This window comes from Balaenoptera musculus, chromosome X, assembly GCF_009873245.2.
Source record: "Balaenoptera musculus isolate JJ_BM4_2016_0621 chromosome X, mBalMus1.pri.v3, whole genome shotgun sequence".
Classification (NCBI taxonomy): Eukaryota; Metazoa; Chordata; class Mammalia; order Artiodactyla; family Balaenopteridae; genus Balaenoptera; species Balaenoptera musculus.
This window is the reverse complement of record NC_045806.1, coordinates 89,877,453-89,904,779: the sequence shown is the minus strand read 5'-3', so window position 1 is coordinate 89,904,779 and position 27,327 is coordinate 89,877,453. Positions and strand designations below refer to the sequence as shown.

General features: G+C 38.1%; 1 protein-coding gene across 2 annotated transcripts in view; it reads right to left on the bottom strand.

Moving 5' to 3' along the window:
• Positions 1-27,327, bottom strand: part of RNF128 (ring finger protein 128) — a 102,660-nt gene that overhangs the window by 14,533 nt on the left and 60,800 nt on the right. For both annotated transcript variants that reach the window (XM_036840838.1, XM_036840837.1), the window contains exons 2-3: positions 19,287-19,534; positions 926-997 (exon numbers count right to left, since the gene is read on the bottom strand). In XM_036840838.1, coding sequence (XP_036696733.1) covers positions 926-997; positions 19,287-19,534 — 320 coding nt within the window. The remainder of the gene's footprint in view (positions 1-925; positions 998-19,286; positions 19,535-27,327) is intronic.

The window sequence follows — 27,327 nt, the reverse complement described above, 5'->3', positions numbered from 1 at the left end:
TTTGCTTTTCCAAATAAACTTAGAGTCAACTTGTCAATTCCTACAAAGGATGCAACTAGGATTTTGATTGAAACTGCACTGAATCTATAGATCAGTTTGGGGAGGAAGTGACATCTTGACAACAGAGTCTTCTAACCCATGAACACGGTATATCCCTCCATTTCTTTAGGTCTTCTTTGATTTCTTTCTTTCATTATGTTTTGCCCTTTTCAGCATATAGATCTTGTACATATTTTGTAAGATTTATACCTAAGTATATAATGGTTTTGGTGCTGTTATAAATGGTATTTTTTTATTTCAGTAAGTTCTGTAGCTATATTTTTATTGTAGTACAAACTTCCATAGCTATTTTTTGATACGTGTTTTATACATCAATGGTAGTTTTCAACTGTGCTAAATCTGCAAATGGATGTTCAAGTAGAGTTGTACTGAAGCACTGTAGTAATTTCCTGTTGCTGTAACAAATTACAATACCTTAGTGGCTTAAAATGACACAAACTTATACTCTTACTGTTATTGCTCATGGCCCCTTTCTTGCATCACTGCAACCTCTTGCTTCCATTGTCACATCTCCTACTGCACTGTAGTCAAATCTCCCCTTTCCTCCCTCTTATAAAGACACTGTGATTATACTTAGGATCCACCCGGATAATCCAGGATAACCTCCCCATCTCAAGATCCTTAACTTAATCACATCTGCAGAGTACTTTTTGCCATACAAGGTAACATTTACAGGTTCTAGGGATTAGGACCTAGATGTCTTTGGGGGCCATTATTCAGCCTACCTCCAGCATCAAATAGATTAAAAAATCAATAAGATTTATAAATTCCAATGAAAATCATACTTTGGAAGAACATTTAGCTTTTAACAATGGCTTGGTAGCACTGCTTTAAAACAAATAGCATTTACAAGTCATAAATGCACCTTGTCTCCTTGTTTCAGTGTGCGGAGTTGAAGCCTTCCAATAGCTTTTCTAGCATCTGCCTTTAATTGTCTCTGTAATAAAAAAAAAATAGCCGGTATTAGAAAAAATATTTCTAAAAGAAATACGATAAAAAAGGTAGAGAGGATTAATAAATATTTATCAGGTAAAAGTCAATGTCTAAGTAAATTTTAAAAGATAAAATTTAATTAGCCATAATAAATGCCCATTTATCTGATATCAAGCAGGATTTTTTTAAATTACTGAAACCTTATGTTTCCTTACCTTCTTAAACAGCAGCTTTGGGCCACAATGGTAAAGCTATGCGTCCCTATTCCAAATGGATTCGGATGCTATGAATTTTCAAAGCAATTTTCCTATTTTCAAAAGCCCAGAGGTCCTTAAATTACATCTTTTCCAATTTCTTTTTTGAATCGTGTCTTGTTTGGTAGAAAGTGCATTGGATGCAAATGGACCTAGCTTCAAAATCTGACTTTGTCACTTACTAAATGAATAATCCTGGACAAGTCATTAAATCTTTGAGCTTGTTTACTCATCTATAAAATGAGGATAATACCAATCCTTACAGTGTTATTTGGTATTAGGGGAAAAAAATGCTGTTTATAACCACTACTGCCTTGTAAGGAGGGTGGATTCTGAGAGTGGTAAGCCTTTTTTTGTTTCACTGAACATATACCTAGATGAGTCTGGATATGCAAAGGCAAGTCCGTGGCTCATTTAGGGAATAAAGACTAAAATATTGCATATATATCTATATCTATCTATCCATACACACACACGTGTGTGTATGTATATATATGTGTGTGTATATATATATATATTTGAATCAGAAGTGAGGTTAAGGTATAGGGGGAAATTTAAAAGGTGAAGGAAAAGTGAGAAAGAGAGGAATCAATGAGAGACTATCCCTCTGTGTGGGATGAACTGCCCAGAGGAAAGAACTCCCAGGTGGTATGAGATATTTGGTGTTAATTTGAAATTATTTGTGATGCCACAAATAAACCTTCCTTCTATTTCAGTAAAATCTACCACATACACGAATGCCTCAAGTGAAGATAATATATGTGTAAATTGAAGAAGAGGCTAGGTTTCACACCTGGGTGAATGCTGTATGGAATAGAGAGATAGCATGTGCAGCATGGCAAGATGATAAGCAATCTTCCTATTTTGTACTGTAAAATGGACAAACTTATAGAAATTCAGCAGAAAGTAGATGCTCAGAACCAGAGGTCTTGTGAGGATGTCAACAACTTCCTCATCCCCCTGTATGTACCTCCATCCCCAGCAGGGAGACCCCTAGGTGACATTGAGGTTACATGAAAATTAGATATAACGTAAGTAAAGTATCCAGCATAATGTCTGGCTGATAGCAGACACTCAATAAAATGTTTATTAAACAAAAATATAAAGTACTATTTATTCATCAATTAGTATTACAGATTTATACATATCTGTAGCAAATATATTTTGGAAGGGAATAATCCATGGGTGTAGGTATGTGAGGAAATTCCTTAATGCCCAAACCTGCCTCCTATAAGATATCATTTTGTGAAACGTATTTGGCTTGATGCCAAGGACATTACTGCCAAAATATTTCTTTGCTGGCATAGTAGCAGCAGAAACTTCTCAGATTGTTACCTGACTGGCAAATATAGCTCACAGAAACAGTTAATAGGAAGGCCTAGCTCTCAGAAGGAAAGAGACACTAATCGAAGCCCTTTCACTCTCTCTCTGAGACTTAATCATGGATTTCACTCACAAGGGGAATTTTATGATGGTACTTAATTTTTTTAAATAAATGTATTTATTTAATTTTTCTTATTTTTTTATTTTTTGGCTGTGTTGGGTCTTCGTTGCTGCACGTGGGCTTTCTCTAGTTGTGATGAGTGGGGTCTACTCTTCGTTGCGGTGCGCGGGCTTCTCGTTGCAGTGGCTTCTCTTGTTGCGGAGCACGGGCTCTAGGCACGTGGGCTTCAGTAGTTGCGGCACGTGGGCTCAGTAGTTGTGGCTCGCGGGCTCTAGAGTGCAGGCTCAGTAGTTGTGGCGCAAGGGCTTAGTTGCCCTGCGGCATGTGGGATCTTCCCAGACCAGGGCTTGAACCCCTGTCCCCTGCATTGGCAGGCGGATTCTTAACCACTGCACCACCAGGGAAGCCCTGGTACTTCATTTTGAGCTTAAATATTTTCCCCTCTGTCAGTTGCATCACAAGTAAATAATAGAGTGATAGTGAAAGGAGGTACACTTAGGATCTTTAGAGCTGGAAAACTCTTAGAGTTCACCTAGCCTGAGATCTAATCTGACAGATAAGAAAACTGATGCCCAAAGAGAAAGAATGCTGTGCTCAAAATCTCAGAGTTGGTTAGTGTCAGTCCCACTGAAGCCCAGAGTTTGGGAACACTTAACTCTGACATCAAGGTAGCCATCTTTTGTTTACTGTGGCTTGGAGCAGGAAGCTAGTACTACTTCCTTACATTTATATAGTTATTTTATAATTATTTTTGATATCTATTACCTCATTTAATCCTCACAACAATCCCCTAAAGGAGAGGATATCTCCACTTTAACGGTGAGCAAGTGGAGGCTTGGAAGAGTAAAATAACTTGTCCAAAAGGGCATGCAGCCTCTGAATGATAGAGTTGGTACTGGAAGTCTGCTCTTCGTATTCCAAGATTCCATTACGATACAACCATCCAAAACCTTCTGAAGTTTTTCCAACTCCTGGATTCTATGGTCTGTCAAATTGTGGCCAGTCCTTACAGGGAACAACCAGTAGGCCCACAGGATTCTGGCCCTGGCCTAGACTTCCAAACATCACTACTTTCTTTTCCTATAAAGCATGAGCTATTTCAACACGAAGATGAAAAAAATGCAAATGATACAAAAATAGAGCCAACAAGAGAAAACTGGGCAAGGAAAAAATGTAGTTGATAAGAAGTCTTTGACAATCATTTTGCAACCTGTCTTTAGAGCACTTCTGATTTAGGTTTAAGTAACAAGCTCTATGACACAACTGGGGAAATGCACTCACAAGGAAGTAATACATCTCTAGTGTATTTACCTGATTAAATCTATATAGTCTGATTTCTCATTCCAAAATATTCAACAAAATCTAAATGCATGAGTCTCCAGTGCTAGTGTTCATCAATTCATCAGGGATGAATGCTAACCATACAACTTTGATTATATCCAAGACTAACGCAAATTAATTTGAGAGATGGGATCGAAGGCAAACTTTAAATGTAATGTCCAAGTCTGTGTGAATGAGAAAAGTGGAACTTACATTAAGACCAGAAGATCCTAAGCAAGGGACTTGATTATGAAGGATCTCTAAAACATTTGCAGCACAGAATAAACCGATGTTTAATGAAGCAGCCCTAGAATTTAAAAAAATCCTTTAAAGGACAATTTGAATATTTCCAATAACTCCTACCAAGCTTTTATAAAGAAAAGACATTTCTTTCAATATGGAGGAGCAACGTGGTTTTGTTAAGAAGCACAAACTGTATTTTTAGAACCTGAATAAAGGTCACTTTTAAAACTGCCATCAGTACTCAAACTATTTCACTGTCACATGATAGCAGGAGTTCCCAAGATGCATCCATTCCTCTAAAAACTGACATACAAGAACAAAATTAAGACCAAGTAGTTTATATTAAATATATGTTTGGGTAATTTTGTTTAAGTCAAACTTCTGGCTTTAACATTTAAAGAGAATATGCCCCAATGCAAACTGTAATTTATATTTGATTCCTTAAAATCAGAACTTCAAGAGTATATCTACTTTGTTACACAAATTACTTTGGACACCTTTTCAGTACTTCTCCACCATATCAGAATTCCCCCCTACCCTATAAATTGCAATAGCACATTGTTTCTACCTCTTATATTCTGTAGTTGAATTATTCATCTGTCTTTTTCTCCTAGTAGATTGTGAGTAGGTGGAAGACTGGGCCTTAATCATTAAAAAAAATTTCCCATAATGCCTAGTAGTTGCTCAAAGAATAGCTTCTGAGTTTAGAAAAACACATTTTCATGATTTTCTCATCTAAGTTTTACTCATTAAAAGCTTCTATTCTATCAAATCTGGGAAAAGAAAGGTTTAGAGAACATGTATTGGGCCCCTGCCATGCGTCAGGTTTAACCCTAAGCTTTTTACATGTGTCATCTTGTTTAAACATTAACAAGTTTATGGAATAGGTATTTTAATATCCAAATTTTATAGACAAGAAAAGGTTTTGAAGCTTGACTAAAGTCCAGGCAGCTGGTTAGTTGCAGAGCTGTTATTCAATTCAAGCCCAGGTTCTATGTGGCTTTAAAGCCCATGATCTCTCCACTATAGCACACTGCCTCCACTGTGTAACAGCAAAGAAGCCCTTAAAGGGCTTCACATTCCTTGTGAAGAAGATAAATGAAAGAAATAAGAAAAAAAACCCTCAAAGTCAGCTATTACCCAATCTTCAAATCCTTCCTCAACTGGCTACTTACTGTGATTTGGGGAGCTCTTTTATTTATTTTTTTTAAAATAAATTTGTTTTATTTTTATTTATTTTTGGCTGCGTTGGGTCTTCGTTGCTGTGCGTGGGCTTTCTCTAGTTGCGGCGAGTAGGAGCTACTCTTTGTTGTAGCACGCGGGCTCAGTAGTTGTGGCTTGCGGGCTCTAGAGCACAAGCTCAGTAGTTGTGGCGCACGGGCTTAGTTGCTCCACGGCACGTGGGATCTTCCCGGACCAGGGCTCGAACCCATGTCTCCTGCATTGGCAGGCGGATTCTTAACCACTGCACCACCAGGGAAGCCCTGGGGAGCTCTTTTAAACAGGTATTTTATATCAATAGACTCTACCCACCTCTTCCCCAATCCTAAGAGATACCTGGTCTAAGAATATTTGGCAGAGTAGAAGACTGATTCAAAGCATCTTGGTTTTTTGCCAATTTTCTTAAAAGAAGCTTAATGCCATTAGTCTATTCAAAAGCTGGGATGGTTCTAGTCACTGAAGAATTTCAGCTGTATAGTTATTTTGGTTCTGAGTGACACTTTAAGTGGACTGAAAATGAACAGTCAGGTCAATTCTTATCCTATATTACAATGTTCAATTTTTAAATTACAGTGAACTCAAAGATATCTTACCTAGTTCATCTGTGAATTTATATCAAACTAAGTACAATAAATGTTTTAGTCTGGTTATTTGTCACCTGGGTTTTGGTCCCATGGCATTCAGCTTTTAGTTTAACTGAAACCCACATGAATAACACTAGGCACGTAGTCAAACCTAATCACTTGATGGTGGGGGGAGGGGGCAGAGTGGGGTATGTAAAAGCAAGAAAAAAGGGTAGATATAAGCAAACTATATTTTCCTGTTCTTAAGTCACTACTTTTTTTTTAAAATTTATTTTTGGCCCCATTGGGTCTTCGTTGCTGTGCACAGGCTTTCTCTAGTTGCATTGAGTGGGGGCTACTCTTTGTTGCAGTGTGCGGGCTTCTTATTGTGGTGGCTCCTCTTGTTGCGGAGCACGGGCTCTAGGCACGCGGGCTTCAGTAGTTATGGCACGCAGGCTCAGTAGTTATGGCGCACGGGCTTAGTTGCTCTGCGACATGTGGGATCTTCCCGGCCCAGGGCTTGAACCCAGGTCCCCTGCATTGGCAGGCGGATTCTTAACCACTGCACCACCAGGAAAGTCCCTCACCACTTTTTTAAAATAAAAATTTTCATAAAAATTTGGCTCAGAATTTATAAAACAGAATACTTAAAATCAAGGATTATAGTAAGAGGATTCTTTTCTTCAGATACATTCCTGTGAACAAAATCAAAGTTTGAGTGATGTGGCTGTTTAGATATATGAGAACTGAGAGAAATCTACTTTTTTTCCCCAGCAAAAACCTAGGCATGGAATCACTGTGTTGTACACCTGAAACTAATATAATACTGTATGTCAATTATACTTCAATTAAAAAAGATAAAGCCCAAAAAAACCTCTGTATAATATTTGAATGAGAGTATTCCTAAAGGAAAGAGGAGGTGCAGACTATAGAACAGCTTCCCATAAGTCTATGGAACTACAGAAATAGGAGTACAGACCACTTACATGAAGGTGATCCCTGTGAACAGTGTGAGGAAATGCACTGTAAGGAAGAGCAGTGAGAAAAGGGGGAATTTACCCTAGGAGATAGGTTATGAGTCAGATTATAGCATTTTTCAAAGAAAGACAATCAAAGCCTTTATTAGAGTAAGTGAAAATTTTAAAAAATCCCGACAGACCCATCGTAAGAGCTTCCTTTTGTCCAGTGAGAAAGTCAGAGAAAGACTATAAAACCAGGTCCTACTCAGATGAGAATCTGTTTAATCTGCTCTTCTTACACAAGAGCCAAAGCAGTGGTTTTGTAAAGGGCTCTAAATCTCAAATTCAGGCAGGAACAGATACATACAAATGCACCCACTACAAATATGTATATATTGATAGTGGTGCAGTATGCAGACGCCTGGTAAGTCTTCCAGTTAATTTCATATACTAGGACAGTAGAGAAAATTTAATGTAACCAGAAATGTTTCAGATATTTTTAGTCATGCTTTAAGTTCAAGGACAAATTTTAAGATATTAATGTAGCTAAGTTCTTCCTCATCTGAGACCACACAGGAGTGCTATCTCTTTGGCAGCAAACTATAAGGACATGTGTGACATATCTCTGCCCAGGAAGCCAATTTGAGTCTCAGGATCTGAGGCTCAGATGGGGGACTGGTCACTGGATAATTCTGCTAGCAGTTGGCCATGCTGCTCCAAGCTCAGGAACCCAACAACGAAACCAGGTGCATATTATTTATCCTGATTGTTGCTCCAGATGTGTATAACAAAATCATCAATCACTAACATAAAGAACACTGACTCATTTATTTTTTAACTGAAAGTCTGTACCTTTTAATCTCCCTCACCTATTTCTCTCCTCCCCCCACTACCCCCCACCTCTGGTAACCACCTGTTTGTTCTCTGTATCTATGACTCTGTTTCTATTTGGTTATGTTTGTTCATTTGTTTTGTTCTTTAGATTCCACATGTAAGTGAAATCATACAGTGTTTGTCTTTCTCTGCCTGACTTATTTCACTTAGCATAATATCTTCTAGATCCATTCATGTTGTCGCAAATGGTTAAGATTTCATTCTTTTTTATGGCTGAGTAATATTCCATTGTATACAGGGAGATAAAGAGGCACAAATTTCAGTTACAAAATAAATGAGTCACCGGTATGAAGTGCACAGTGTGTGGAATACGGTCAATAATTATGTAATATCTTTTTATGGTAACAAATGACAACTAGACAATCATGGCGATCATTTTCAAATGCATAGAAATATTGAATCACTGTGTTACATACCAGGAACTAACATAGCGTTGTAGGTCAATTATATTTCAAAAACAAACAAACTTGGGACTTCCCTGGCGGTCCAATGGTTAAGACTCCGCGCTTCCACTGCAGGGGGCACGGGTTCGATCCTTGGTCGGGGAACTAAAATCCCACATGACGTGAGGTGCAGGCAAAAAACAAACAAACAAACAAACTTACAGAAAAAGAGATCAGATTTGTGACTACCAGAGGCGGATGGTGGAGGAAGGGGGAATTAGATGAAGGTAGTCAAAAGCTACAAACTTGCAATTATAAGATAAGTAAGTACTAGGGATATAATGTACAACAAGTATAATTAACACTGCTATATATTATAAATGAAAGTTATTAAGAGAGTAAATCCTAGGAGTTCTCATCACAAGGGAAAAAATATTTTTTTCTATTTCTTTAATGTGTATCTACACGAGACAATGGATGTTCCCTAAACCTACTGTGTTAATCATTTCAGGATGTATGTAAGTCAAATCATTGTGTTGTACACCTTAAACTTACACAGTGCTATACGTCAATTATATCTCAATAAAACTGGAAGAAAACAGAAAAGCAAACAAAACAAACAAAATAAAACCATCTTGACGGCCATATTCCCAGGGTTGGCCAAGGGCCAAGCATGGTTTCCTGGGAGACTTTCAAGGAGTAAGCAGCTAGATCTACTGTGTTGTCTCTTTCCTTACAATCTACTCTCTCTCTCTCAATCATGGTCTTTTTAACAACAAAACAGTTGTTTTGGGCTTTTACAATTAGTAAAGCGTTTATGTATAAGGTAAGCAAGAACAACATAACCATATCTAATACTTGCAGAAGGCAATGAAGGATGAAAATAGGTTCAAAGAAATAATTCTTCCAATCTATAAGACCATTTAAAACATCTTTATATTGATGTACCAATTTAATTATCTGTTTACTCCCTTGATCTATGGCCACTTGAACTTTGGGATAAACTTGTACAGAGCTATTTAAAGTAATGAACTATATCTAATTCTTCCTCAGGCCAGTCACTCTCCATTGGTATCACATCCTGGGGAGGTTTTAGTTCAGCTTCCCAATACATTTGATTATCATAAGATGTATTTATATAAGGCAGTTGAACCTTACCAACAATACCAGTATTACACCATATCACAGTATGGTTATGATACAGTTTCATCTGGTTACAAAAGAAGTCAGGAAGTATCACAGAAGTGTTTATTAAATCTTCCTAGAAGAAATTGTTCTTTGCCCACATACCAGATGTTATGATGGACAAGTGTTACCACCAGTGGTGAGGATTCTGTCATTTCTAGGTTCCATGTTAGCTGAGGACAAAGTCAATCATTTGTCTCAACTCACACTATTATACAGTTTTCCCACTGACTGTTGTGCAGCAAGGCTGTCTCCCTCCCATGGGGAATACACGGGTATCATTCAGTATTATTCCTATTCCTATAACTCATCTTATTTTGGTCCATCCTTTGGGAGAGGTCAGTCAGAGATCAGCAATGTAAGTTACAATTTCACCCAGAAAATTTCCATAAGTTTGGGGCTCTGCATGTGTCTCAAAGATGCTCTTCCTGAACTTCCATAAGTAAAAATGGAAGGCCATTACCCCATGACTACCTGGGTCCCCATGTGGAGTAAAATAGTTAACAGACCCTGCTGTGTCAGAGTATATGCTCTTTCCAAGTGTTGAGTGCTAACATTCTCTAGCATTATGTATTGGGTCTGTGTGACCATATTACGAAGTCTTTATCATCTTTCCAAGTGGATTCCCATTCTTTTCTCTGCTCTTGGAAGATGATTCCTACCAATCTATTTCAGAGAGTAAATTCTTTTCTTCTGAAAGACAGTTTTCATTAAAAGTAAATTCAGCTTGTTCCATTATACGAAGGTCAGCTTCTATTTCACCTAGACCCCCGTTTTGTTTCACTGGCCAATGTTTAATCCAACACATACCTTGTTTCCACTGAGTATTGACTGCTTGAGTAAGGTTAAGGTACATGTACTATATCCCAAAAAAGCTGAGTGTCCCATGCAAGAGTCAAGTGTATAATGGTGACTCCCAAACTCAGTTTAGTTTGAGCATGCCAGAAGGTTTTCCATAATCTTCCTTGTCTTAGGTTAGGGTTGTTCCCAGTGAAGACATGAATCCACCATATAATGCCTAATATGTTATTTTCATTCACAACCCATTGATATTTTTCATCTTGTTTAAAAGCTTTCCATCCACAAAAACAGGGATGATGTGTGTTCTTGCACATCATACTATGGCATATCAAGCATACGACCACTATATGCTGTCCATTATAATTGGGCATTTTGGTCATCAAAATTTATGGTTATACATTTATCAGTTTGCCTGACATTATTTACTATGTGTCGTAATGGTTCAGAGGGAAGACATTCCTGATTATTCTAATGAATTTTAACAAAGGTAAATTTTCATTACTCAGTTTCAGTACTATTTTTACCAGTAAAATGGGGATAATGCAGTTAAATATTTAGTGATAGTTATAACCATCATAGGCATCAAGCTTTATGTTTTAAAAATAAGAAGTCAGGAAAATTAAATAACATGTAAATGACATTTCAGCACTCTCAAGTATATATAAGCAAAAGGGATTATCAGTCATATATTTAATCCTTTAGTCACCAAAGGATAAACAAATATAGCCCATTAAGTAGTGAAAAATGCCCTCTCAAAAGCCTTATCTAAAAGGTGAGGGTTTTTTTTTAAATTTTTTAATTTAATTTTATTTTTTTATACAGCAGGTTCTTATTAGTCATCAATTTTATACACATCAGTGTATACATGTCAATCCCAATTGCCCACTTCATCACACCACCCCCCCCATCCCCCCGCTGCTTTCCCCCCTTGGTGTCCATACGTTTGTTCTCTACATCTGTGTCTCAATTTCTGCCCTGCAAACCGGTTCATCTGTACCATTTTCCTAGGATCCACATATACGCGTTAATATACGATATTTGTTTTTCTCTTTCTGACTTACTTCACTCTGTATGACAGTCTCTAGATCCATCCACGTCTCTACAAATGACCCAATTTCATTTCCTTTTATGGCTGAGTAATATTCCATTGTATATATGTGCCACATCTTCTTTATCCATTCATCTGTTGATGGACATTTAGGTTGCTTCCATGACCTGGATATCGTAAGGAGTGCTGCAATGAACATTGGGTTGCATGTGTCTTTTTGAATTATGGTTTTCTCAGAGTATATGCCCAGTAGTGGGATTGCTGGGTCATATGGTAATTCTATTTTTAGTTTTTTAAGGCACCTCCATACTGTTCTCCATAGTGGCTGTATCAATTTACATTCCCACCAACAGTGCAAGAGGGTTCCCTTTTCTCCACACCCTTTCCAGCATTTCTTGTTTGTAGATTCTCTGATGATGCCCATTCTAACTGGTGTGGGGTGATACCTCATTGTAGTTTTGATTTGCATTTCTCTAATAATTAGTGATGTTGACCAGCTTTTCATGTGCTTCTTGGCCATCTGTATGTCTTCTTTGGAGAAGTGTCTATTTAGGTCTTCTTCCCATTTTTGGTTGGGTTGTTTGTTTTTTTAATATTGAGCTGCATGAGCTGTTTATATATTTTGGAGATTAATCCTTTGTCCATTGATTCGTTTGCAAATATTTTCTCCCATTCTGAGGGTTGTCTTTTCGTCTTGTTTATGGCTTCCTTTGCTGTGCAAAAGCTTTGAAGTTTCATTAGGTCCCATTTGTTTATTTTTGTTTTTATTTCCATTACTCTAGGAGGTGGATCAAAAAAGATCTTGCTGTGATTTATGTCAAACAGTGTTCTTCCTATGTTTTCCTCTAAGAGTTTTATAGTGTCCGGTCTTACATTTAGGTCTCGAATCCATTTTGAGTTTATTTTTGTGTATGGTGTTAGGGAGTGTTCTAATTTCATTCTTTTACATGTAGCTGTCCAGTTTTCCCAGCACCACTTATTGAAGAGGCTGTCTTTTCTCCATTGTATATCCTTGCCTCCTTTGTCATAGATTAGTTGACCATAGGTGGGTGGGTTTACCTCTGGGCTTTCTATCTTGTTCCATTGATCTATGTTTCTGTTTTTGTGCCAGTACCATATTGTCTTGATTACTGTAGCTTTGTATTATAGTCTGAAGTCAGGGAGTCTGATTCCTCCAGCTCCGTTTTTTTTTCCCTCAAGACTGCTTTGGCTATTCGGGGTCTTTTGTGTCTCCATACAAATTTTAAGATTTTTTGTTCTAGTTCTGTAAAAAATGCCATTGATAATTTGATAGGGATTGCATTGAATCTGTAGGTTGCTCTGGGTAATACAGTCATTTTCACAATCTTGATTCTTCCAATCCAAGAACATGGTATATCTCTCCATCTGTTGGTATCATCTTTAATTTCTTTCATCAGTGTCTTATAGTTTTCTGCATACAGGTCTTTTGTCCCCCTAGGTAGGTTTATTCCTAGGTAGTTTTTTCTTTTTATTGCAATGGTAAATGGGAGTGTTTCCTTAATTTCTCTTTCAGATTTTTCATCATTAGTGTATAGGAATGCAAGAGATTTCTGTGCGTTAATTTTGTATCCTGCAACTTTACCAAATTCATTGATTAGACCTAGTAGTTTTCTGGTGGCATCTTTAGGATTCTCTATGTATAGTATCATGTCATCTGCAAACAGTGACAGTTTTACTTCTTCTTTTCGAATTTGGATTCCTTTTATTTCCTTTTCTTCTCTGATTGCCGTGGCTAGGACTTCCAAAACTATGTTGAGTAATAGTGGTGAGAGTGGACATCCTTGTCTCGTTCCTGATCTTAAAGGAAATGCTTTCAGTTTTTCACCATTGGGAATGATGTTTGCTGTGGATTTGTCATATATGGCCTTTATTATGTTCAGGTAGGTTCCCTCTATGCCCACTTTCTGGAGAGTTTTTATCATAAATGGGTGTTGAATTTTGTCAGAAGCTTTTTCTGCATCTATTGAGATGATCATATGGTTTTTATTCTTCAATTTGGTAATATGGTGTATCACATTGATTGATTTGCATATATTGAAGAATCCTTGCATCCCTGGGATAAATCCCACTTGATCATGGTGTATGACCCTTTCAATGTGTTGTTGGATTCTGTTTGCTAGTATTTTGTTGAGGATTTTTGCATCTACATTCATCAGTGATATTGGTTTGTAATTTTCTTTTTTTGTAGTATCTTTGTCTGGTTTTGGTATCAGGGTGATGGTGGCCTCATAGAGTGAGTTTGGGAGTGTTCCTTCCTCTGCAGTTTTTTGGAAGAGTTTGAGAAGGATGGGTGTTAGCTCTTCTCTAAATGTTTGATAGAATTCCCTTGTGAAGCCATCTGGTCCTGGACTTTTGTTTGTTGGAAGATTTTTAGTCACAGTTTCAATTTCATTACTTGTGATTGGTCTGTTCATATTTTCTATTTCTTCCTGGTTCAGTCTTCGAAGGTTATACCTTTCTAAGAATTTGTCCATTTCTTCCAGGTTGTCCATTTTATTGGCATAAAGTTGCTTGTAGTAGTCTCTTAGGATGCTTTGTATTTCTGCGGTGTCTGTTGTAACTTCTCCTTTTTCATTTCTAATTTTATTGATTTCAGTCCTCTCCCTCTTTTTCTTGGTAAGTCTGGCTAATGGTTTATCAGTTTTGTTTATCTTCTCAAAGAACCAGCTTTTAGTTTTATTGATCTTTGCTATAGTTTTCTTTGTTTCTATATCATTTATTTCTGCTCTGATCTTTATGATTTCTTTCCTTCTGCTAACTTTGGGTTTTGTTTGTTCTTCTTTCTCTAGTTCCTTTAGGTATAGGGTTAGATTGTTTATTTGAGATTTTTCTTGTTTCTTGAGGTAGGCTTGTATAGCTATAAACTTCCCTCTTAGAACTGCTTTTGCTGCATCCCATAGATTTTGGATCATCGTGTTTTCATTGTCATTTGTCTCTAGGTATTTTTTGATTTCCTCTTTGATTTCTTCAGTGATCTCTTGGTTATGTAGTAATGTATTGTCTAGCCTCCATGTGTTTGTGATTTTTTATGTTTTTTTCCCTGTAATTCACTTCTAATCTCATAGCGTTGTGGTCAGAAAAGATGCTTGATACGATTTCAATTTTCTTAAATTTACTGAGGCTTGATTCGTGACCCAAGGTGTGATCTATCCTGGAGAATGTTCCATGTGCACTTGAGAAGAAAGTGTAATCTGCTGTTTCTGGATGGAATGTCCTATGAATATCAATTACTTCTGTCTGGTCTATTGTGTCATTTAAAGCTTGTGTTTCCTTATTAATTTTCTGTGTGGATGATGTGTCCATTGGTGTAAGTGAGGTGTTAACGTCCCCCACTATTACTGTGTTACTGTCGATTTCCTCTTTTAGAGCTGTTAGCAGTTGCCTTATGTATTGAGGTGCTCCTATGTTGGGTGCACATATATTTATAATTCTTATATCTTCCTCTTGGATTGATCCCTTGATCATTATGTAGTGTCCTTCCTTGTCTCTTGTAACAGTCTTTATTTTAAAGTCTATTTTATCTGATATGAGTATTGCTACTCCAGCTTTCTTCTGATTTCCATTTGCATGGAATATCTTTTTCCATCCCCTCACTTTCAGTCTGTATGTGCCCCTAGGTCTGAAGTGGGTCTCTTGTAGACAGCATATATATGGGTCTTGTTTTTGTATGCATTCAGCAAGCCTGTGTCTTTTGGTTGGAGCATTTAATCCATTCATGTTTAAGGTAATTATCGATATGTATGTTCCTATGACCATTTTCTTAATTGTTTTGGGTTTGTTTTTGTAGGTCCTCTTCTTGTCTTGTGTTTCCCACTTAGAGAAGTTCCTTTAGCATTTGTTGTAGAGCTGGTTTGGTGGCAATGAATTCTCTTAGCTTTTGCTTGTCTGTAAAGCTTTTGATTTCTCCATCGAATCTGAATGAGATCCTTGCCAGGTAGAGTAATGTTGGTTGTAGGTTCTTCCCTTTCATCACTTTAAGTATATCATGCCACTCCCTTCTGGCTTGGAGAGTTTCTGCTGTGAAATCAGCTGTTAACCTTATGGGAGTTCCCTTGTATATTATTTGTCATTTTTTCCCTTGCTGCTTTCAATAATTTTTCTTTGTCTTATTTTTTGCCAATTTGATTACTATGTGTCTTGGTGTGTTTCTCCTTGGGTTTATCCTGTATGGGACTCGCTGCACTTCCTGGACTTGGGTGGCTATTTCCTTTCCCATGTTATGGACGTTTTCAACTATAATCTCTTCAAATATTTTCTCGGGTCCTTTCTCTCTCTCTTCTCCTTCTGGGACCCCTATAATGCGAATGTTGTTGCGTTTAATGTTGTCCCAGAGGTCTCTTAGGCTGTCTTCATTTCTTTTCATTCTTTTTTCTTTATTCCACCGCAGCAGTGAATTCCACCATTCTGTCTTCCAGGTCACTTATCCATTCTTCTGCCCCAGTTATTCTGCTATTGATTCCTTCTAGTGTAGTTTTCATTTCAGTTATTGCATTGTTCATCTCTGTTTGTTTGTTCTTTAATTCTTCTAGGTCTTTGTTAGACATTTCTTGCATCTTCTCGATCTTTGCCTCCATTCTTTTTCCGAGGTCCTGGATCATCTTCACTATCATTATTCTGAATTCTTTTTCTGGAAGGTTGCCTATCTCCACTTCATTTAGTTGTTTTTCTGGGGTTTTATCTTGTTCCTTCATCTGGTATATAGCCCTCTGCCTTTTCATCTTGTCTATCTTTCTGTGAATGTGGTTTTTGTTCCACAGGCTGCAGGATTGTAGTTCTTGCTTCTGCTGTCTGCCCTCTGGTGGATGAGGCTATCTAAGAGGCTTGTGCAAGTTTCCTGATGGGAGGGATTGGTGGTGGGTAGAGCTGACTGTTGCTCTGGTGGGCAGAGCTCAGTAAAACTTTAATCCGCTTGACTGCTGATGGGTGGGGCTGGGTTCCCTCCCTGTTGGTTGTTTGGCCTGAGGCAACCCAACACTGGAGCCTACCTGGGCTCTTTGGTGGGGCTAATGGCAGACTCTGGGAGGGCTCATGCCAAGGAATACTTCCCAGAACTTCTGCTGCCAGTGTCCTTGTCCCCACAGTGAGCCACAGCCACTGCCCGCCTCTGCAGGAGACCCTCCAACACTAGCAGGTAGGTCTGGTTCAGTCTCCCCTGGGGTCACTGCTCCTTCCCCTGGGTCCCGATGCGCACACTACTTTGTGTGTGCCCTCCAAGAGTGGAGTCTCTGTTTCCCCCAGTCCTGTTGATGTCCTGCAATCAAATCCCACTAGCCTTCAAAGTCTGATTCTCTAGGAATTCCTCCTCCCGTTCCCGGACCCCCAGGTTCGGAAGCCTGACGTGGGGCTCAGAACCTTCACTCCAGTGGGTGGACTTCCGTGGTATAAGTGTTCTCCAGTCTGTGAGTCACCCACCCAGCAGTTACGGGATTTGATTTTACTGTGATTGCGCCCCTCCTACCGTCTCATTGTGGCTTCTCCTTTGTCTTTGGATGTGGGGTACCTTTTTTGGTGAGTTGCAGTGTCTTCCTGTCGATGATTGTCCAGCAGCTAGTTGTGATTCTGGTGTTCTCACAAGAGGGAGTGAGAGCACGTCCTTCTACTCTGCCATCTTGGTTCAGGGCTGGTGAGGTGAGAAGTTTTAATGCTATTCTTAACCACTTGTACAGAAGTTGATTTTCTTAAGATATATTATAAACTATGAAAATTACTTGAGTGATGAGACCGGAGTCAAATATCCAATGGAGCTTGTGCAACACCAGACAGTTCTTTACAAACTACATTACTTGCTTATGGGGTTTAATGCCACATTAATACATATAATATAGCACTTGGAGTACAGAAATACATACCCCAGCATGAACATGCACAAACCAAACACTGTAACTATAAACTTTGAGCCAAACACTCTTGTCATTGTAACTACAACCTTTGAATAGTTCGTCATACTGGATACCAATTTCTTTCCAACTTCAGAGATAAAATCAGCACAGTATACAGATGCCAAATATTAACACAGGGTGAAACTATTGAATGGCCCGGCACAGGAATTTTAAACATCCTTTTGACCACAGCTAGTAACGAGCTGAACCTGCCACCAATGTGATAAGCTGCTTCTCTAAGGAGAAGTACAGAAGTCAATTAACTTTAAACATTGAGATAATCATCACTCATTACCACATGCTGGTGTCTAAATCTTTACAAAGGTTTTATAATAAGATTTCAATTTTTCATCTGTTCCCAAATTTAATTAACCTTCTTGCCATATAGAAATCCTCACTGCTTCCCTACTCTCAAATAAATTGGGTTCATCTTTGCTTATTCGAGAAAGAGTGCATGAAGTGGCCAGAATTTCACTGCCTTTGGAGGAACTTCTCAGTACATATAAAATACAATCTTGCCCCCACTATATGATCAGCTGAAAGCCTTAAATCCCTACTAATCATTCTGGAGAAGTGGCACACCACTCTGCTGTTGTGTTGAGAATTCTCGAGAGGGAGAGGAGGTTAAGAAATGACGGTGGCATGGACCAGAGTGGAAGCAATGGACATGGTGAGAAGTAATCGGATTCTGGATATATAATGAAGGTAGAAAACAACAGGACTTGCTGATGGAGGTTATACAGGAAGTGAAAGAGAAGAATAAAGAATTAACTCCAAGGTTTCTGGCCTGGGATCAAGAGAAGTTCTTCTGAAAATGGAAGCAATTAATAGCATGTTTGGGTGTCTACAGTAACAGAAGACAAGGCAGAGGATATTGGGTATGGACACAGATGCAGATATATGGGTACATGTGGTGGAAGCTTGTGGAAGTACCCTTGATTACTTCAATTTTCTCAGTGGAATAAGATCCAAAATACAAGTTGAGAGCAAAGTTGGAGGACGTGTTGGAGGTTTAAGGAGAAAGGAATATGTATGATTAGTAACCTAGGAAAGGAGAGGAAATGGCTAAGAAAACATGGCATGATTGTTGGGCAGCAGTAAGCAAACTCACTCTGAGTTTGTGATCATAAATTTAAAATGAGATTAGCCTGTATAGATGCTAATGTTTTTCTCCTACTTCAGCTAAGCAAAGAACTGGCATAGAGTAGGTGGGAAGTAGGATTTAATCAGGGTTGGGTTTTGACAGCAAGTTAACAAAGAGAGAGAAGGGCCAAGGAAACTGAAGACGTATGCATGGGAGTGGCCATGGAAGTTAAGCTGGGTAAGGAAGAGAAGTAAGGATATAAGAGGGATGAGGGGCACTTTAAAGGTGGTAGGATCAATGCCATATAACCAGAGGTTCTTCCCTGTTCAATGATGCTTTGGTATTTTTGTTCTATTATTTCTATACTTTGTACCTGTTTATACATCAGCTGTTAAAATATGGGAGAAATTATGAATGTGTGACTCTGTTTGGAGCCTAGCACTATATGATCCACAATTAGATCTTTAAACTTGCCTACTCATGACATTCAGCCTAGTCTCTCTTCCCAGCCCTGCCCTCAAATGCAAATGCACACACGTACAGGCACACACTTACATGTAAAATAACAGTGGTTACCTTTGGGTGATGACTACAGTTTTGTTGTTGTTGTTATATGGAGTTGTGGGTGAAGGTTTTTTTCCCTTGTACTTTCTAGTTTCTAAATTTTCTATATTGCGTGTGAAATGCTTTTGTAATTTAGAAAAAATGTGTAAAGGAACATATGTATTTACACCCATATATACTTAAATGCTGGCTGTGCTCCCTAATGAGGTATTAGAAGACTTAACCAGGCAGGATTAAGGCCATAGACAAATTTCAGAAAATAAGAGATTTCAGAGGATAGAAGGTGACATACTTTTAAAAACTACCAGTTTTCACAAAACATATGCATGGATCATTGTCCAGCAAGTGAAGTATATTAAAATGCATGACACTGAATCTACAATTAAAACAGTAAAATATTTTTAAATTGGAAGAAAGGGCCATTACAAACCTGCTTCCTGCTTTGAGCTCTCGCATTCCGTAATCTTCGAGCAGAATAAAAGATAAAATAGCCCACAGTTGCTGCCGTAATAATAAAAAAGGACACAGAAACGAAGAAAATTGAATAGTGATTCACCCAAGGGCCATGTTTTTTCCCTACTTCAATGACCATTGTTACTTGTATGCCTCTTTGAATAGACTGTAGAATTTTTGTGCCTTTCAGATTGCCGATCATGATTGCAACGATGTCTCCTGCACCTGTAAAAGAAAAGGAATTCAGTTTTAGTTTGGTAAAGCATTCTTAGTATAAAAATCCAATTGCTAAAATGATTTTAAATGACACTCAATGAGACAAAGGAAGGACATTCATTCAATTAACATTTATTGGGCACATATGCATATGAAAGTTATAGGGAATATAAACATGCTGAGACTTGGTTACTGATCTTAAGGAACTCATAGTTTAGTAAGGAACCTATGATATATAACAAATACCTCCCCTCTCCTCAGGTTTGCCACCTATAATTCAAAAGTATTGGGTTTGGGGCCCAATTTGCCTCTTACATGAAGGCTTTCTTAAAGACAAGTAGTCACCTGGATGGTAGGGAATTCTCCTAGAGAATCTGAGATTTGAGAAAGACAAAACTATTTAACTATATGTTTCCCAATTTATAAAGTGATAAACTATCTCATGAGCTCGCTACTAAAATGTATAAGGATCTACATATCAGGATTAGTAATTTGAGACAAATAATGATTACAAGCCCAAATGGACAACCTATATATATGTCCATGTGCCATTTTTCTATATCTTCAAGAGCAATGTAAAATTTGTCCAAGATGCTCTAAGGTTTTGCATGGACCTAATCAGGTTAGCAATGAATATAACATGTAAAATTGATAGAAAGGTGTTTCTATTCCACCCCAACTAAAGTCAAGTCTGAAATCAGACTAAACTTATTACTTAGTCTAATCGTCTATAAGTCTTAGTCTAAAGGCCAAATCTCTATAACATCTCCCACTTTACCGACTTTATAAATCTTGTGATAAAAATAAAGAACAGACATTATCTTTCCCAGTGGTGTGTGAATGTTAGATTACTCTCACCATTCCAACGCTTATCACGGTTTATATTCCTTCTAGTTTAAATAACCTGAGACCAATAATCTTTAGGAAGAGAATAGAGTTCTTTGAATGTTAATAGCATTCACTTTCAATGGATCAAATCAGGAGTATAAACCTTAAATGGCAATGTATATAGCAGAATTATTATGCAAATAATCCCTTAAATTTATGGCCCCCAGTGGCCAAAGTCTACAAAAGATCAAGATCCTCGTCTCACTTGAAGTTACTAATTCAAAAAATATATTCATAGGGTATTATTAAAGATCCTTAAAGTTCCAAAAGACGTTATTTTTACATATGACAGCCATTTAGTTAAACCCTTTTATATAACTTTGCTGACTCATTTGCCATTACTCAGTTTGGTAACATTGACGACTCACTCTCTTCCCATTTACATGAGGAAAATCTCAAAAGCAATGGGAAGTGAAGGAGGTTGAAATGCCTTCTTTGCATCTCTTTCCTCTATCAGTATATAATGCAAATAGTCCTAAAGAACTGGCTATTTTGCAAGAGGGAGGCTCATTTTTCTCTTTATTTGGGGGCTTTACATTTCTAGCTTTGGCACTAAAAGCACAGAAATTATTTCAATTCTCTTTTGTCACTATTTGGCTTTTCTCTACAAGCCATCTATCAGGAAAATTTCTGGTTATAAAGTTTTGATTAATTATATAACCTAGCATTCATTTCTGATATTGTAACCTGAATAATCTTCGAAAGCATAGATCATTCTAAAAATGAGGTTTTGGAATATATGATCATTTTAAAGATTTCTTTTTAAATCACAGATGTGTCCTTCTAAATGTTTTTAACTAACAGAAGTTTTCATTCTTTTAGAAGATATGAGGTGGGTGGCAGGGCTGGATGCTCAGGAACATACTGGCCATTGTGGTCAAATGGAGATGAAAAAACAAGGATAGTCAAGAAATATACATTGTCTACACATAAGGAACAATGCTGTGCCTCAATCGCCCCAATTCATATTCATATATGCTATATGTAGTCCAACTATCTATTGAATTAGCTTTCTAATCATATAAAAGACCTATTTCTAAGCATTATTATATATCTCCTCCTCCCTACACCCTTGCAACTATTTAAAAACTGCTCCCCCTCCACTGTTCCCGATCACACTTAATGGCATCACAACCCTCTGGTCACCGGGTTTAGAAACCTCAGAATCATATTTGAATACTCACTGCTAACCTAGTCAGTCACGTAGATAATACTTCCTTGGCATCTCCCATTATCAGATCCTCTGTTCCATTCCTGCTGCCCTATAATGTAGGCCCTCATAATTTCCTTGCCTGAGCTACATCAGTAACCTCCTAACTGGTCACTCTAACTCCAATTTTCCCCCTTCCCTTAAAGTTTCATCAGCCTTCCTGGTTGACATTTGTCATCACTTGGTTGGATCATGCCTCTTCCCTGCTCAAAAGTCTTTAGTGGCTCCTTATTACTCGTTAAATTTCTAACTTCTTGGCCTAGCATTTAAAGCCTTACATGATCTGGTCCCAAGCCAACTTTTCCAGTTTGATGTACCTCCACTACACCCCCATCTCATGAACACTTAGATCCAGCCACATGGGATCGGCTAGTGTCATTCACTCTTCATAACTTTCCTTTTCCTCATTCTGTTCTCTCAGCCTAAAATGCTCTACATCTGCTCTGACACTCCCCCTTCCTTCTCTGCCTGTCTATGTATCACTCAAGTCCTAGCTCAAATGTTGCCTCCTGTGTTATTTTCCCGAGTTCCAAGTGAGAATGTAAATGTTCCCTCTTTGTTCCTCTGTTACTCCCTCTCTAAAGAACATTTTAAGGGCAGAGACTGTCTTTTAATTACCTACAGTAACGCTTTCCTTTATCTGGTATTGTCAGAGAATTAGGTATTCCATATAAGTTAAATTCCCAAGTAACAAAAAGTTTTACACAAATACTTAATTTCAACAATTTTGAAAGGACATTTTAAAAAGTCATCCATACAGCCCTATTTTCCTAACTAGGATATACTGATTATGATTTACTATTGATAGTGGATCATCTTTATAAGCCATTATTTAATACAGTAGTTAGGTTATTTGTCCCCAGACTGTTACGATTTTTCACCAAAGTCACAGACTTGGAGAGCTGGAATGGACCTTAGATATCATCCAGTCTGACTCTTTCTTTTTTTAATTAATTTATTTTATTTATTTATTTTTTGGCTGCGTTTGGGTCTTTGTTGCTGCACGCGGGCTTTCTCTAGTTGCGGCGAGCAGGGGCTACTCTTTGTTGCGGTGCGCGGGCTTCTCATTGCAGTGGCTTCTCTTGTTGCAGAGCACGGGCTCTAGGCGCATGGGCTTCAGTAGTTGTGCCACGTGGGTTCTAGAGCTCAGGCTTAGTAGTTGTGGTGCAGGGGCTTAGTTGCTCTGCGGCATGTGGGATCTTTCCAGACCAGGGCTCGAACCCGTGTCCCCTGCATTGGCAGGCGGATTCTCAACCACTGCACCACCAGGGAAGCCCCTCTGACTCATTTTTGAGTTCTCACTTTGGGTAATTTTCTTTGGGGGAGAGAGGTTGTCACTTGTTGCTTCTAGCAGCATCTCTCCCCTCTTTCTAATTTTATACATCTAATCTACTGTCAGCTCTGAGAAGTCATCAAGCTTGCATCTAAACAAAGAATAAAACAGGCTCCCAGAGAGAGCTTGAGGGCTTCGGTGCAAGTACCACCCTCTGATATTTAGATTGGTTGCTCAGTGACATTTTTGTTTACTTCCTGAACCCTGGCTATGTTCTGGATAACTGAAATTGCCAGATAAGATTCATCTGTAAACTAGACCCTATTCTAAGTGCTTTACCTGTATTAACATATTTAATCCTTACATCAACCCTATAAGGTAGGCATTGCTATTATCCCATTAGAGATAAGATTGACTAACTTGCCTAGGATAACACAAGCTAAAACATGCAGAACTGGTATCTGAACCCAGGCAGTTTGGCTTCAGCGCCTCTGCTCTTCACCACCATTCTACATCAGTTCTCTATCTTCAATGAAACCTAAAGCTATTATTTCACTGCAAAAAATGAAAATTAAATAGGTACATTTGGGATGGGGAGTGGTAAATGTTTAACAACTGGCTCTTGGGGGAAGTGGAAGAAGCCTTGATTTGTAGTGTGTGTCAATTTCCATGGTATAAATACTACTCCCATGGCCATATGAATGTGGAGTTGGGAAAATATGGGTACAATTGGCTGAGTCAGATGACTCCAGTGCACCACTGGACATTACAGAGTCAAAACTTAAATACAAGTAGTATACAATTCAAAACTTATAACGAAATTACTTTGCTTATTCTTTTCACTTATTCATACCTACTTTAAAAAGCCAAAGTTCATGTACAGTCCCAGGTAAAATTTGTTTTTCTATTTGCTATTGTTAAAAACACAAAATATGTACCCTAAAACTTCAAAGAAGAACAATCAATCAGACTTCTTTTTGTGGAACGGAAAAAAAAACTTTTTCTGACTGGGGCGTGTGAGTGAATGAGTGTGTGTGTGTGTGTTTTGCTACAGCAGGCATGCCGCGCCTTTTTTCTCCCTTAAGCTTTCTTCTTGTCCTTAAAATATTGGAGATTCAAGGGGCTGTTATACTTCAGCTAATTCCAAACCTCTCAAATTAAAATTAATGACTTTGAAAGTGATCTTTTCAAAGCATCACGAAACATATTCTGTATAAAAAGTTAGCCATTTATTATAAGAAACACAGATGTGGTCGTATTCAGAACTTATTTTGAATGTTTAATTTCTCTGATTTCTGGTGTGTTGAGGAATAGAAACTTGAAGGGAACTTTGAAAATGCACACAAAGCCCAGAAGTTTTTCTCATCTTAAATAAGATTTAGAAAATGTGAAGAATGACATTTTTTCAAAGGGATGATTAAAATACAATCTTTTGCCTACTTGGAAGGATGAAGTATTGCTATTCCCTTCCTGGAGAAACTCAAAGCACTTCTTCAGTGATTATAAGAATTGATCTTCTTTGAAGACAGGAGTTCAGACACTCAAGAAAACAAGCTCAGTTAACAGAAACTTAACCTGTATCATTGAATCTATGTTCTTTATGCTGCAGAATTTTGCATATCGGTTTATTCTCTCACAGTAGTACAACAACGTATTAAATGGAAATAGTTTTAACACAATCTTTAAAATTATTGCTATTTCCTTAAACCATTCTTACAGTTGATCTTTTTTTTCTTTTTAAACAGTTTGGCAGTTTCTTTTTTTTTTTTTTTTAATTAATTTATTTTATTTTATTTATTTATTTTTTATTTATGGCTGTGTTGGGTGTCTGTTTCTGTGCGAGGGCTTTCTCCAGTTGCGGCAAGCGGGGGCCACTCTTCATCGCGGTGCGCGGGCCTCTCACTATCGCGGCCTCTCCCGTTGCGGAGCACAGGCTCCAGACGCGCAGGCTCAGTAATTGTGGCTCACGGGCCTAGTTGCTCCGCGGCATGTGGGATCCTCCCAGACCAGGGCTCGAACCCGTGTCCCCTGCATTGGCAGGCAGATTCTCAACCACTGTGCCACCAGGGAAGCCCGGCAGTTTCTTTTTTTAAATAAATTTATTTATCTATTTATTTATTTTTGGCTGCGTTGGGTCTTCGTTGCTGCGCGTGGGCTTTCTCTAGTTGCGGCGAGCGGGGGCTACTCTTCGTTGTGGTGCGCGGGCTTCTCACTGTGGTGGCTTCCCTTGTTGCGGAGCACGGGCTCTAGGTGCGCAGGCTTCAGTAGTTGTGCCTCACGGGCTCTAGAGCGCAGGCTCAGTAGTTGTGGCTTGCGGGCTCTAGAGCACAGGCTCAGTAGTTGTGGCACACAGGCTTAGTTGCTCCGTGGCATGTGGGATCTTCCTGGACCAGGGCTCGAACTCCTGTCCCCTGCATTGACAGGCAGATTCTTAACCACTGAGCCACCAGGGAAGCCCCTTAGAGTTGATCTTTAAAACCAATGTTGATGTACTAACACATAGACTCTTATACAAGGTGTCAAGCTTTTCACTTTTCTATCCAAAATATTGCTACAACAACTATCTCATTTGGAAAGTACCAGGCTTAAGAAGCCAAATATGGGTTGTACAGCTCAGCTGATTAAAACATGGTGCTAATAAGATCAAGGCTATTCAATTAATCTTCTTGTGGATCAGTTATACAGAAGACAGTACCTCTAAACTCATTAAGTATTTTGTAAGTATCTATACACATGCCAGACACTGTGCTAGGCCTTGGGGCTACAGAAAGGAATAAAATATAGTCCCTGCCCTCTAGGCAGTTGCAAATGTCTCCTATATATTAGCCATTCATCACTAGCAATATGAACTAAGCCAGCGAAATGAATTGTACATATCCATTTCCATGTCCAGTAGTAGAAAAAAATGATTTCCAAATCACATTCTGAACTGATACTGGGTTAGAATAGGTTCCTATATAAAAAAGACAACTTAATTTCCTTCAATGCCCAGTAATTTGTAATATAACAAACTGTACTTGTTTCGATATTTCTGAACTTGGTAGTGCTCTTTATTTAAAAATTGGTAACCAGAAACAGACTAGAGTTTGAGGGAGGGAAGAAGTATCATGTGGCAAAAATAACCCTGAAGTGGGAATCAGACCATTGGGTTGCAGCTTTTGCCTGAAGGAAGCAGGGCTGTACTAAGCTTCTAAAATCAATTCCTTCTGGCAAAGGAATATGACTACATCTCTCCTGCTATCCTTATGGAATTTTCAAACAGCTATTAATTTCATTGTTTTTCCAAAAATCATAGCACCCATTCCCACCAAAAAGAAAAGAAAAATCTTTAACATGCTAAAAATGTCTGATGAGGAAAACTGATCATTAATTGGACAACAAACCTTTATGGCCTAAACCCTGATCACAGAACAGCTGTCATTTCAGGATTTGAATCTCTCCAAATCTGCACTTGGTTTCAAGGATTTATTCATAAACTTTTAAAATGTCTTTATTGGAGTATAACTGCTTTACAATGTTGTGTTAGTTTCTGCTGTACAACAAAGTGAATCAGCTATATGTATACATATATCCCCATATCTCCCTCCCACCCTCCCTATCCCACTCCTCTAGGTTGTCACAAAGCATCGAGCTGATCTCCCTGTGCTATGCAAATGCATAAATTTTAATGCTTTGTATCCGATAAATTTTCAGAGTTGAAAAGCAAAAAAAAAACCAAAAACAAGCTGTCATTTTTACAATTCTAGTGTATTAACACCACTTTATAATTAACAATTTAATGGTCAAGAATAGCTAATCTGGGCCCTTGTTGCTTACATATTCCTGGGTCCAGCAGAACTTTAACGACATTTATCTTGATAGGATCATTGTAGCAGTCACTCAATTCTACAGGGAATCCTTGAACTTCTCCCTTAAAAATCATTAACAACATGATACGGCTCAAGTTTTTCACATTCTCACTCTGCTACCTAGAGTATTTTGGGAGAAGGGATAGATTAGGAATAGATGATAATTAAGCAGAAGAGGAAATTCAGACTCCAATTTCAAATGTTCAACAGTGAATAAAGGTTTTGGCATGTGCCTATCTTGGGAGCAAAGGTAATAAAATAAGCCGTAGCAACTCTTACTACTGTTACTCAATATCATTCAATTAAAATATCATTCAATTATAATTAATATAAATAAAGGTTATCTATCCCAGCACTACTGGCAAAAAATACTTTATAGTTATTATTCATAATACATAGAAATTTGACCCTAGGATCCTGCTGGTGGCCAACCCCATTCATTTCTTTCAAAAAAACTAATGATATTATGGTTTTGGTCTAATCTTATTTATTTGTGAACACAGACAAATTCATTGAATAAATTATTTATCAAGTGCAAACCATGTAGTGAGCTCTGTGCTTCTACATCTTCCCCCCCACACAC